The 13212-nt window shown below is 44.2% G+C and overlaps 1 protein-coding gene across 1 annotated transcript in view; it reads right to left on the bottom strand.

The window, feature by feature from the left end:
• Nucleotides 1-1552: 1552 nt before the first annotated feature.
• LPCAT2 (lysophosphatidylcholine acyltransferase 2) overlaps nucleotides 1553-13212 on the bottom strand; it is a 64429-nt gene continuing 52769 nt past the window's right edge. The window contains exons 12-14 of the mRNA XM_059382034.1: nucleotides 9520-9618; nucleotides 5105-5240; nucleotides 1553-1902 (exon numbers count right to left, since the gene is read on the bottom strand). Of these exons, the coding sequence (XP_059238017.1) occupies nucleotides 1718-1902; nucleotides 5105-5240; nucleotides 9520-9618 (420 nt within the window). The 3' untranslated portion in view covers nucleotides 1553-1717. The remainder of the gene's footprint in view (nucleotides 1903-5104; nucleotides 5241-9519; nucleotides 9619-13212) is intronic.

The raw sequence follows: 13212 nt of genomic DNA, 5'->3' as shown, positions 1-13212 counted from the left end.
TCATTACAGTCATATCATGCCTGACATTTCATAAAGCTTAAATGCAAACAAGAATGATGAATCACAGTCATAAATATGCAAACACGTTCAAACCATGATATTAAAAAGGTAATATTACCTTTGAGACAAAATGGCAAAAACAGAATTTTTTAATTGCCAAGAATTTTATGTAGCAAGTTTGTTTATTCAAGTAACATAATAAAATAGGAATATTACATTGGCAGAAGTGGACTTCAAGAGCATAAGATATTATTTTAAGACAGTAAAACAAAGGGATCGTTTTCAAGAGCCTCATAGAAAACTTTTGGTTTAGAATGCTACTTTTTCATAAGTCACAGGAGTAATGTGTGGCTTTTCTATGATAAAAAGCAATCAGGGTACCTGAGTAGTACATCCTTCTCACTGCATATGCAGACACTACTATCAAGAGGTATTTTTCTAATTACTGAAGCAACTGTTTTCAGCTCATTCAATATTCTGTCTACACAGCTTTAAGACAGAGAAAAAGCAAACAGCCCTGTACACGGAAGGATAACACATTTAACATCCAAATTCATTCATTAAATTAGAACACTCATAGCTTAATGTGTAAAACTAGTTTGAAATGATGGCTCACCCCTTGTGACGAGTCCCCCCTCTGCTTCACAAATGGCTTTAAAAAATGAGTTTGGGGGTAAATCGGCAATAAATTCAGAAACACCACCAATACAAGGAGACCGAATTCAATGACAGAATTCGGAAATGAACCAACTATTCTTTTTTGTACATCGCATTATATAAATTGATACTCTGTTCCCAAAATTTCAAATGCGGGTGACATTAACAATAGGTATGATGCGTGACATCCAATAAAAACGGCACTTGGGGGAGATTACTGTGTCACCTGAAGGAAAGGGGTCACTGCCTGGCTTCTTGCCAGGGGGTTAAGCTGTTGCTTCACCTTCCTCGGGAAGCCCTGCATTCTGAATTACCCCTCCTCAAACTAAACTTCGTGGCAAGTGATTCATGTTCTCACCAGGCAGGCAGTCATGGTTACCTGCAATAAGGCAATTCCCACTTAGCCTTTGGCCAGAGCCTTGCTCTTTAACACAAAGATCTAAACTGTAGAACGATATGATTTCCTTCGCAGGTGGGTAAGGAAATCTGCAATTAAGAGGACATGAGTTCTAAGAAGTCTCATCGAATTAACGGGAGCTCTCCCTTCCAATCCGTCATATTCCGTGATCCAAGAAACTGAACTAGAAATGAAAGAATGCATCTGGGAAGTTAGAGGCATAAGATCCTGCAGCGTTCCTATTTCCGGAATGGGAAGGGGTTCGAGATAACACTCCCACTTATGTCCTCAGAGGGAAGTAGATTAAAGAGCGTTCGTACTTTTTAAAACTCTCTGCAGCATTGATTAATGTTCATCAGTAAATAAATGAGATCATTTCATTCATTTGCATTTGCAAATTAAACTGGAAAATCCATAAAAACATCATTGTCACCAGGAAACCCCTTGGTACAACACAAGAGAACATAAAAGAAAGGGAATATTACTTAATAATACACATACGTGGATAAAAGCGTTTTAATAAGAAAAGCTATCATTTTTATTTTTTTTTTAAAAAGCTCTTCATTTTAAACACCATTACTCAGAAATCACTTTGAAAACACTATCAACAAATGCCTTCGCAATTTCAAGGAAAAATCCTTCCCTTCTTGTGAATATTTGCTTTCAGTCATCTTTTTTGTCTGAGGGGCTCTCGTCATGATTTTCGGGGCTGACTTTATTGCTGGCGAACAAGGGAGTTGGTGGGACGTCCTTCGGTAATGAAAACACATGGCATGTCTGGAGGTCTAGGTAGGTTGTAAATATTTTAGCGTATTCTGGATGCTTTAGGGCAAAACTTTTAAATTCCTCTGAAAGGGAGGGAAAAACAAACAAACTCGAATAAACAGAGGTGAATCTTCTTTTGACATGAGACAGATTCATATATGACCTTAATAATACAATTATCGCCAAATCTTCTCACTCCACTCTTAGAAACTGTGCAGCCACTTTGCAAGATGACTTTTCCATTATCTAGAAAAGCTGAGGACTCACATACTCCATGACCCGTACATTCTATTCCAAAGTGTATAACCTAGAGAAATGTGTGCCCGCTGTGACTGGGGGACATGCCCAGGAAAGTTCACAGCCACAGTTACTTATGACAGGTGAGAAATGAAACCACTCAGGTGTCTGTCAACAGCGGAAATGGAGACTTGTAGCATGTTCATGGGACATAAGGGCTTTATAGCAATGAAGAGGAAGGAACAGCTGTGTTGTAACACTATGGATACACCTTAAAGCCATAATGTTGAGTGAAAACAGCCCAAAACCAAACAACATACACTATGGGAGTCCCTTCTGTGAAGTTCAAAAACTCAGGCAAAACGAACATACAATACTTAAAGACTTTGCGGTGATGTGCTGAAAAGTAAGCAAGGGACAGTATTCTTTTTAAAGTCAGATCAGCCATGCCTCCCTGTAGGAGAGAGGAAGGGGCTGTCGCTGGGAAAGGGAGCCCGGGGGCGTCCAGAGTTCTTGAAAAGCTCTATTTCTTGACCTGAGCAGGAGTATAACACAACTGCTTGCTTTATGAAAGCCTGTTACCCTCTGTGTTTATGTTTCATTTAGTTTACTGAATGGTTACCAGTTTTTATAATACAAAATGTTTAAAAATGCTATTGCCTGTGACTTTTTTGTACTGGTTTTTAAAACTATTTTCACCCTTCATTCTGGTATACAAATACACAGTCTTGAAAAGCTGAGCCCTGACTTCTGAGCAATAAAGGCAAGTAAAACATACAATATATAATGATCATATCATGGGAATGTGGAGTGGTGGGCCCCTTTCTGTCTTGGGTGTTCTAGGTTTAGGAACTAGGGTAGAGCTATAGAAGGCTAACTAAGTTAACCAGCAGAGTTTGAATGTCGAGCCTCCAATACCTTGGAGTTTCTGAAACGTGCTGCTCCCCTCCACTCTGAAATCCCTCTCTCCTCTTCTGTTTGGATGGAGAAAACTTTATTGAGCTTATACAGCAAAAGGAGCCTAGACTTTGAATCCGCAACCTATTTGGCTCTCTTTATAAAAGGATTTTTAACCCCATGATCTATTTCTATTTATTTTTTTTTAAATCCTCTGATAACCCAGAGTCTACTTCACAGCATGTTACACTAACAACTCTTCAAGACAGAAGTAGGTCTCAGTAATAAGGAAGCCATTGGACTGAGTCCGAATCATTCTTTGCAACTGCAACGTAATTTTGCATTCAAAGACCATTTTATGTTTCCAAATCAGGCAAGCTACAAACATGGTCTTTAGATATTTTTTTCTTAACATCCAAAATAAAGGTTCACCTGCATGAGTCTGTTTCAGTGATGGAAGCACAGACAGAGGACTGAGAGTTGATCTGCTGAAACCAAAGTCTGTCTTTCAAGACTTGGGATCTGTTCAAAAGATCAAGGTCTCTGTCTTTTTTGGGATGTCAGTGGCATTAAGAAGTAATTCATTTCCAAAAAAAGGTAACTCATTTCTAGAAGAAGTGCTGTGAATTGGCTAATGTGTGGAATTGTGGAAATCAATTAATTTATCTAAATGGAAAATTGAGAAGGAAAACAATTTAGATGGTCATATTCTGACACATTTCAATAGTTATTCTTTCATAAAATCTTACTTACACACCTCTAAGCATTGCTGCGAAAAAGGAAACTGGCATGATATTGGGGAAAGGGAGATACCGTGTGTATTCTAAAACTAAAAGATTGAATTCCAAAAAACAAAGCAGATTTCCCTAAAAATTTGTTATAATCAACAGGTAAAGTTATGCCTACCTAACAAATCATTTGTGGTGTAACTTCCACATTATTTGAAACAGTCACTTCAAATAAGTGTTCCATATTTGGCAGCTCAGATCAATAAAGAGTCTTACTTGTGAAAGGAAAATGGACAGAGAATTAGTACACATGGGGTTTATGACTCTTGCGTTTTCTCTCAGTGTGTACTTCCCATTTTCTTTCTCCTCCCCTCCTTTCCCCTTCCTTCCTTCCTTCCTTCCTTCCTTCCTTCCTTCCTTCCATGAACTCAGGAGAGTAAGTGCCCTAGGCATTTAATTACCTCAAATAGAATAAAGGGCATGCAGAATGATAGTAAAAACAAAAAAACAACAAAACAAAACATAACAAAAAACCAAAAAAACAACAGAGAGTAAGAAAAGTGTGTGATCTAATTCCCCCATTCCATGAAAGTTAACAGCGAAAACTCTCTGAACACCATGAGGAAAGAGGCGTTCCAGAGGAATCCCCCGACAGCTTATGGGAGGGGGTGAGGGCAAAGGCTGGGGGAAGAGAAGCCAACCTGACATGAATGACCACATCAGAGCTAAGACAGGGAAACAGTCAGCTAGGCGTCTCCACTCAGGTGTGGTTTTCTCAACGACTGTACCAGGAAATACATGGAAACTGACGTGTGGACCAAGCAAGCCATCTGGAGAAAGCTTGATCCCTGACGCACAGACCTGCCATTTGGCCATGGGGTCTTCGTCCGCCATGATGGTCCTGACCTCACAGGGGTGCTATCCAAGGGGCAGGAGAAAACGAGCCTACGTGAAAGCTTACTTAAGCTGCTAACGACAAACATGGTGACAGACAGGTTTGCCGCTGTAGTGACTGTTGGTGTCCCAGTCTGTCCCCCTCTAGTGGAGTTACAAACATTCTAGTTCACTTGCTCCGTTTTGCTTGACCACAGTGACTCTTGGTTTCTGGATCCTGGCTCTGACATTCTCTAGCTGATGATAAGTCAAATTCCATAAATTCAATAAAATAATATTAAATGTGCTGATTAAACAAACTTGCTGTAAAGATTTATTTAAAAATGTTAGAAGAGTACTCAGCGTGTAAGTTCTCAGTAATTAGCTTCTCTTACCCCACTACTGCTACTGCTGCTGTTGTCATCAGCATTCCTGCTATTTCTATGGTTGATTCTATTAGGGGAGGGAAACCACACTCCTGCGTGAGGGTCTATGCGTAGTCTGGTTCCCCTCCTAGTCAACTAACGTAGAAACCAGACTGCCTACTCACCGTAGGACACAGAATCCCCCTGGGCTATCTCCTTGAAGAGACCAGAAACATCCAGGTCGGGCACCCCGAGGGCAGCCTGCAAAATGGTGGTAAACTCTTCCTCTGATATGTAGCCGTCCTCATCGACGTCAAAGAGCTGAAGGAAAGAGAAAATAACACATAATGATGAGCAGAGCAATATGGTACGGAATCATCTCGGAAAATAAAGTCTAGTAATTCGCAGATCGGTTGTGCCAGGAGTGAGGGAGAAGTATCTGAAGGAAGAGTGGTCTTTGCTGCCCTCGCAAACACCTGGCTTGGTCGTGGGAAGAGACAGAAGGAAAGCACGGGGTTCAACAACAGTGAGACCCAAGGGTGTGGGAGTCCTGGGGAGAACAAGATGAATCCCCTGAAAGAGGTCAGGGAAAGCTCTATCCATTTGACAGGTTGAGTTGGGTCTTAGAACACCAAGAGATACTCCTGGAACCGACGAGGGCTGGTAGTGACTGCCGGGGGCTCAGACCAGGGGGTGGATGGACAAGCAGGAATCAGGCCATGATGGCGGCAGGACGCCTCACCTCACCCTGTGGGATTATGACAGTGTGGCACTGAGAGTGTGGAGGATGGATTAGAGTCAGGAGTTTGGAAAGTCTAGAGGCAGGGAAAGCAATGAACAGTGTGGGGGTGGAGAAGCAGGAAGGATGGGAAGGGGCAGAATTCACGAGGACGCAAAGGTGGGGCTTGGCTAGCAGTCGGGGCCCTGTGGGGACGGCAAGAAGGGGCGAGAGTGGCCTGCGGTGCTCTGGCTTGGGCGCCTGGGGGGACGTGGGGGTCCGCTCCCCAGAGAGGGAGATTGAAAGCTGGACCTGGAGAGGTTAGACTTGAGTCAGAGGTGCCAGGGGGAGGTACGAGAGGGAGCACCTCAACCCAGGAGAGCGGTCGAGGCTCGAACCATGACTTCCGGTAAGTATTGCCAACTCGGCGGGGTGGGGGGTGGGGACTAGAGCTTATCTGCAGAGAATGCGCAAAGCGACAGGAAGCCCGGGAGCAGCAAGGGTTCAAGTGTGTGTAGGGAAGAGGAGCTGGCCAACAAAAAAGAAAAAGATTCAGAAGAAGTCCTCAGAGAGAACCGGAAAGGAGGATCGTGTGCCACTGGGACTCAGGAGGGCTTTCTGGAAAGAGGGAGACGCTCTGAGGGCAGTGGAGGCCCACTGAGCAAAACACCACAGTGAGTCCGGGCTAGAAGCAAAGAGAGTTGCCGGTATGGCAGTTAGGAGGTCCGGGTGCCTTGGGGAAGCGCGGCTTCAGGGAACGGGAGGCCAGGTGGTCATGGGAGGCCGGGAACGGAGAGAGGTGAGCGGTGGAGACAACCAGCATGGGCTCCTGGAATAACAGGAAGGAGGGAAGGGGGGGCATTGGCCAAGCACAGAAGGAGGCTGTCTTTAGGAAGGGAGAGTCTGAACATGTTTATAGGCCGAAAGGAAAAGGCAGTGGGTGCGACGGATCGAAAGTCAAGCAGCAAAACTCTGATCGTTGTTAGATCATTACTATCCCATATTCAAAATCTTCTCCTGGGCATTCATGGTTTTAAATGATGCCAGCTCCGATTCCCAGCAGGCCCTGACCGGAAGTGTTCAAGTCACTGTCCTTGTATTACCCGATGACATCCTCACCACAGTCTTATGCTGGGCAGGTACTGTCATTAGCCCTGGCTTCCCAACAAGAAAGCTGAAGCCCAAGACAGTGGGGTCCCTTTCCCAAGGTCACCAACTGGTCGGTGGTGGAGCTGGCAGGCAACATCTAGAGCGCTGGCCATTAAGGCCTCTGCTTCTGACCAAACACACGACCAGAGGCATTAGATAAGGTGTGATCATCACAAAAAGAACCACAAGCACAAACTGACTAGTGTTTTAACTGTCCACCAGAGTGGGAGAAAACTCTAGCACTTGACATTGTTGATTTGCTGCCCCAGCTGAGAAAGCAGGGGCTTGCTTATTTTCTGTCCCCCAGCCCCCATATGAGGAACAAGACAGCCACAGAGTGAAAAGTGGCTTAGCATTTGTTTGCACGAAGTGCAGCCCAGGGCTCTCTACGGGCTTGGACTTCCAGCAGTAACTGCCAGGAGATCCCCCCGCTCCCCGAGCCAGCCTCGCCCACTCCTCACGGGTGCTAAGCTTTCCTGAGAGGCCATCCATTCTGACATGATCCTCTGCACTCTGTCTGTCACGTCTGGTGCTCTGGTGGCTCTCCTTTCTGTGGAAAGTCCCTTTGCGTGTCCATACTGGGTGCTTTTTCTTTCTCTCCCTCTGGCCTCGTCATGACTGCCCCAGCCTGGGCCCCTCAGAGAAATGCCCACTTTCCCTCTGTTATGCATCACTCATCACTCCCGATAGTCTCTTGGCTACAGGGTTCCCAGATCTAAGGTAAATCCCATGCTCTGGGCCCTGGTAGGAAGCTCAAGAACCCAGTTTCCTTTGAGGAATGAGATCTGTCCGTTGCTTGGAATACGGCAGGACCCTCAGCCCAGACATCCTGTCTGTCCAGCAAGCACGGGACCCTCCCTGGAGTGTGACTGAGGGCAGAGGCGGAGGTGCTCACACTCACACACGGGCCCTGTGGACTCGCTGCCTCCAAGCTGACCCTGGTTGGAACCCCCTCCCCGGCCTTAGGACAGGTGTCTCGGCCATGGCGCATGTCCGTTGCTCATGGCTGAAGAACTCTAGCTAATCCTTTAGCTCTGCAGGTCTCTGTGACGACGAAATAGGCTCAGGGATTGCGAGTTCACTGTGAAGGCCTTCCCAGATTAAAGGAAGTGACAGGGTCCTGTGCATAGAAAAGGACAACACTCCATTAAAAAATACAAGTGTGCCAAAATAGTTTCAAAAACATCCAACACCCCTGACCGAGAACGTGGCAAAAAGAAGCAACGTAGAGCACGATCCTTGTCTTACTGGAAAAAGGGCTAATTATAGTTTTAAGTCCTTCTTGCTTCCCTCCTCCACACCAGACCAAGGTCTAGGCTAGAGAAAAATCTCACGACGTCTTTAAAAACAATAATTACTGGGCTCGAGGGCCAAATTTTCTATCGGATCTTTCATCGGTAAACCCAAACTGACCGTTTGCTCAGCTCAACTTATAATTACGAATACAATCCCAAAACACAGACAGAAATATCTGGATTGGAATAAGTTAGCTATGTGTATAATTTTAGGTTTTATGATGAATAAGTCTGTAAAAGCCAAACGTTTTAAACTTGGAAAAAGTTCTGGCCCTTGCCTTATGACCATCTGCTAAGCATCAACCACTTAGTTCTTTACGGGCCTCGCAGTGAACTCAGTTTAAACCAATCTGAAATAAAAAGAAAGCCCGGGGACTCCTCCGTCAATGGCAGAATGCGGGAACATTCCTGAGGCGGGCTCCAGCGGCCTCTAAAACGTGACAAAGGACTCTTGGAGAAAGAGGGTTTTTCTAGATGATAGAGGGGAAAGAAAACCTGTCAGAATCACAGTGGGATATTCTTCTCAGAAACCAGGAAGAGAGGAGAGTAGGAAACAGGAAGAGGGAAGGCCCTCGGGTGTCATGGCGGATGGAAGCGGAGAGACAGCCAAGTCAGGATGGGTCTGTACCTACGACTCGGTACACAGACAAGCAGGGAAATCAAGTCTTGTTTCACTTGAGATCAGGCTACACAACCTTAGGAACATCCTCCCTAAATATTAATTAGACACATAATTAATTCTAATTAGTTCCAAGACTAATTAGAAGCCCCATTTATCACAGAAAAATGAAAAACACATTTTGGGAGTGTCTCTTCCCCCTATCTCTTGGGCGTGGGCAGGATAAACAGGCATCTGAGTCCTCAAAGTTCAGCCCTCCAACCAGTCCTGCTGGGGACGGGGTCTTATTCATCGGCCACCCCCTTCCCCGATGCCGCTGTGGAAATACACGTGATACTACGGGAAAACACACAGGGTGGGGACCCGGGACGTGTATTAGGAAGCTCATGGGACCCCATCACCACACCATCAACTCCACCTGGAAAAGAGCACTTAAAATATCTCTGGCACACAGAGTGAGAAAATCAGGATAGATGGGAACTTTCCAGATGGTGAATTAGGCTGGCTGGTGACAGGTGGTATTTATTTATAAACTGAACTTTGGGGCTCCAAAATGGAGAGGCTGGACAGAAATCATTTTAAAAGCTAATTTGTGAAATCACCTGCTCTCCAGTCTCAATGCCTTCCCTTGATGCTTTCCCTATGCTGTGTTTTCTTTATTCTTGGGAGCTACGGTCGTCATCACATTACTCCCGTGTACACGGCACAGTGGATCTATAAACTCGACTATCAGATTTCACTAATTTTCAAAGAATATGCTTCGCGTCAACGCTTGTTCATGAGGCAGACCGAGAGGCTTTCAGGGGGGGTTGACAATACCTTAAATGCCACCTGAATGATGTCCTCTGTGTTGGCAGGGTGGCACAAGACAGCCAGGCCGATCACGTACTCGCGGAAGTCGATACTGCCGTCATGATTCTGTGGAAGGAGGGGAGAAATCAATTAGCGGGCCCACTAGTTGAATTACTACTAATCACAGCCCCAAAGGTGAAACCCAGGCATGTCACACGGCTCAATGTCATCACGCTCTGAGCCTGCTTGGGAAAAACTCTGCACTGAGAGCAAACAGCAAGCCAGGGGTCCACCTGTTCCCAATTCAGAAGGAAGAAAGATATATTTCTGCTTAGTAATGAACAGAAGCATTTAGACCCAGGAGACCCTGAACTTATCTATATACCGCAGAAGGTATTTCACAACTGCAACGAAGAAGGCATTGATGATTCTAAGTCAAGCTGACCGAAAGCAGGGTGTCCTACGCATGAACCACTCCCTAGACAGGAACCCTGAGGACGAAGTGGGGAGAAGGAAAGAGACCTGCACACAAGCCCTGTGATGATAATCCCAGGTGTCAGAAGCCTTTTGGCAGCCAAATCTTCAAGTGATGAATTCCAAGATCAAGTGTCAACTAGGAACAACAAAGCTAGCGCAGCACTTGACAGATGAACAAATGATGTTTGGCGTCAATAAGAGCGTAATCTTTAACTGTGACTAAGGATCGGCATCTCCACCATCAGGAGTTCCTTCAGGGCAAGGACTGGTTTCTTTGTGTGGCGGCGTGTTTCCACTGCTTAGCACACTACGTTGGGTTCACTTTAAAACTAAGGCAAATGTTCTTCACTGTGGTTTCACAGATGAGCCTGGGGAAAGGGGAGGCCATGAAGCCCCTGACAAGGTGTGTAGTTTTGGTGTGTACATGTTTTTAGGGAAGAAAAATTGAAGCTCTGGCCATGCTCCTCAAAGCAACCAAGACTCAAAAGATTAAGAGTCGCTTTTATATTATTCCTTTATCTTACGGCAGGTGGGAACTAAAAGGAGGAACAATTTAACTTCCCTTTCCGACCGGAGACCTTAGAAACAAAGATATTTTAAAGATTTCCCTTAAGGGCCTTAAGGAACAGGGTTTATTCCTGAAACAACAACTCAGGTCAACTGACTTCTATTTTTGTCTGGTTATCTACAAAGGAGCTGTTTTCTTCCTTTTCTCCCCCCACCACCAACTTTTTTTTAAAAGTTGTATTTATTTATTTGACACAGAGAGAGAGAGAGAGAGAGAGACCACAAGTAGGCAGAGAGGCAGGTGGGTGGGTGGGGAGGCAAACTTCCTGCTGAGCAGAGAGCCCGATGCGGGGCTTGATCCCAGGACCCTGGGATCGTGACCCGAGCTGAAGGCAGAGGCCTTAATCCACTGAGCCACCCAGGTGCCCCCTCCTTCCCCTTAAAAAAAAATATTTATTTATATGAGAGAGAGAGAGAGAGAGAGAGAGAGAGAGAGAGACAGCACACAAAGTGGGGACAGAGGGAGAGGGAGAGATCTCAAGCAGGTTCCCCACTAAGCATGGAGCCCAATGCAGGGATCGATCTCACAACCCTGAGATCATGACTTGAGCCAAAATCAAGAGTCATATGCTTAACCCATTGAACCACCCAGGCGCCTCTCTTCCTTTTCTTGAAACACTTTTTTTGGGGGTGGGGGAGGAAGATAATTAAAAAAAAAAAGTATCATTCACATCAATGAAAAGCACCCATCTTCAGGGTACAGTTCATCTGTTTCGACAAATGTATTCACAGGGTGATCACCAGCACAGCCAATAGCTACATTTTCATGACCCCAGCAACTTTAGAGGCGGTGGAGTTTTAGGAGAACATCATTCCTTCTTGGGACACTGTCATTCATTTCCTTACACACCATCGAGGGCTGAGATGCCCCAGCAGCTCACTGAACCACAGACACTACTACTCCCAATAGACGCACTAGTTCCTCAATTGGCTTCCTCTATGAGGCAACACAGAAGTCTTGAATGGAAGGTCTGAAGAAGGAGTAGAAGAATGGTCAATGGACAACGAGGACGCAATCATAATTGTATGATTGTAAATACTTTTCTGAATTTATGTTGTCTATGGTGAGACGTACAATTTTCATCTATACCACTGACACAGAGGTCAAGCACCATGACTCATTTTGCAGATGGAGAAAGAGAAGTGTAAAGAACCCTTCATAGCACCACTATTCACAAAACAAGGTAATATTCTGGACCTCTAATACTCATTAACAGTCTTATCTCTGAATGGTTTTGACTGACAAAAAGCAGACCCTTGTCAATCCCACGGGAAATTATACGTAAGTTTTCATCTTAGTAATGGGAAGGGGAAAAAGCAGCATGGAAATTATTCTCAGGTATTTTATTATTGGATCAATACAATAATACATTGTTAAGTTCCCCAATTCAGAATAATAAAACTTTGAACTGGAAGGAATCTTAGAAATAATCCATTCAACTAATTCATTTTAACTAATAAAAAAAAAATGAGAGCCCTATGGTCCAGCAATTGCACTGCTAGGTATTAATTCAAAGGATACAAACGTAGTGATCTGAAGGGGCACCTGAGCTCCAATGTTTATAGCAGCAATGTCCACAAACTATGGGAAGAGCCCAGATGTCCATCAACAGATTAATGGATAAAGAAGATGTTGCATGTGTGTATAGCTTTATATACATACCACACAATGGAATATTACTGGATATATACATACATACACATACACAATGGAATATTACTCAGCCATCCAAAAAATGGAATCTTACCATTTGCAATGATGTGGATGGAACTAGAGGGAACTATGCTAAATGAAATATGTCAGCTAGAGGAAGACAAATACTGTGTGATTTTACTTGTATGTGCACTTTTTTTTTTTTAAAGATTTTATTTATTTATTTGACAGAGAGAGATCACAGTAGGAGAGAAGAAGGGAAGAGATCACAGAGAGAGAGGAAGGGAAGCAGGCCCCCTGCTGAGCAGAGAGCCCGATGCAGGACTCGATCCCAGGACCCTGAGATCATGACCTGAGCCGAAGGCAGCGGCTTAACCCACTGAGCCACCCAGGCGCCCCTCGTATGTGGACTTTAAGAAACAAAACAGATGAACATACAGGAAGGGAAGGAAAAATAAAGTAAGATGAAATCAGAGAGGGGGACAAACCATAAAAGACTCAACTATAGGCAATAAACTGAGGGTTGATGGGGGTTGGGGGGCGAGGGCGAGGGGGTAACTGGGTGATGAGCATTAAGGAGGGCACGTGATAGAATGAGCACTGGGTCTTATATGTTACTGATGACTAAACTTTCCTTCTGAAACTAATAGTACACTATATGTTAATTAATTGACTTTAAATAAAAAGAATGAGTCATAAGCTTTATTTGAGGTCACGAAACTTGCTATTACCATGAACTCCAATGAAAATTTAGATAATTGGACTCTAAATCATTCAAATTAAAGCAAGTAGCTTAATAAAATCCATTCAAAAACAGATAATTTAAAAGTACACAACAAAACACACTCCTTTAATTTCAAATCAGTTCCATGATAAAAATTATCCTTCAGATCTGTGGTTCTTTTCTTTAAAAACCTACTAAACTTTTCAGGAAGAGTCATAAACTTAAAAAAAAATCTAGACTTGAAAATATTGCAGGGCCACATTTCAAAGGAGGAGCCCAGCTTTCTGGAAGGAGACTC

Source organism: Mustela nigripes, chromosome 17, assembly GCF_022355385.1.
Source record: "Mustela nigripes isolate SB6536 chromosome 17, MUSNIG.SB6536, whole genome shotgun sequence".
In the NCBI taxonomy this organism is placed as follows: domain Eukaryota; kingdom Metazoa; phylum Chordata; class Mammalia; order Carnivora; family Mustelidae; genus Mustela; species Mustela nigripes.
The sequence above is the reverse complement of the archived record's forward strand: the minus strand, read 5'-3'. Positions and strand labels throughout refer to the sequence as shown.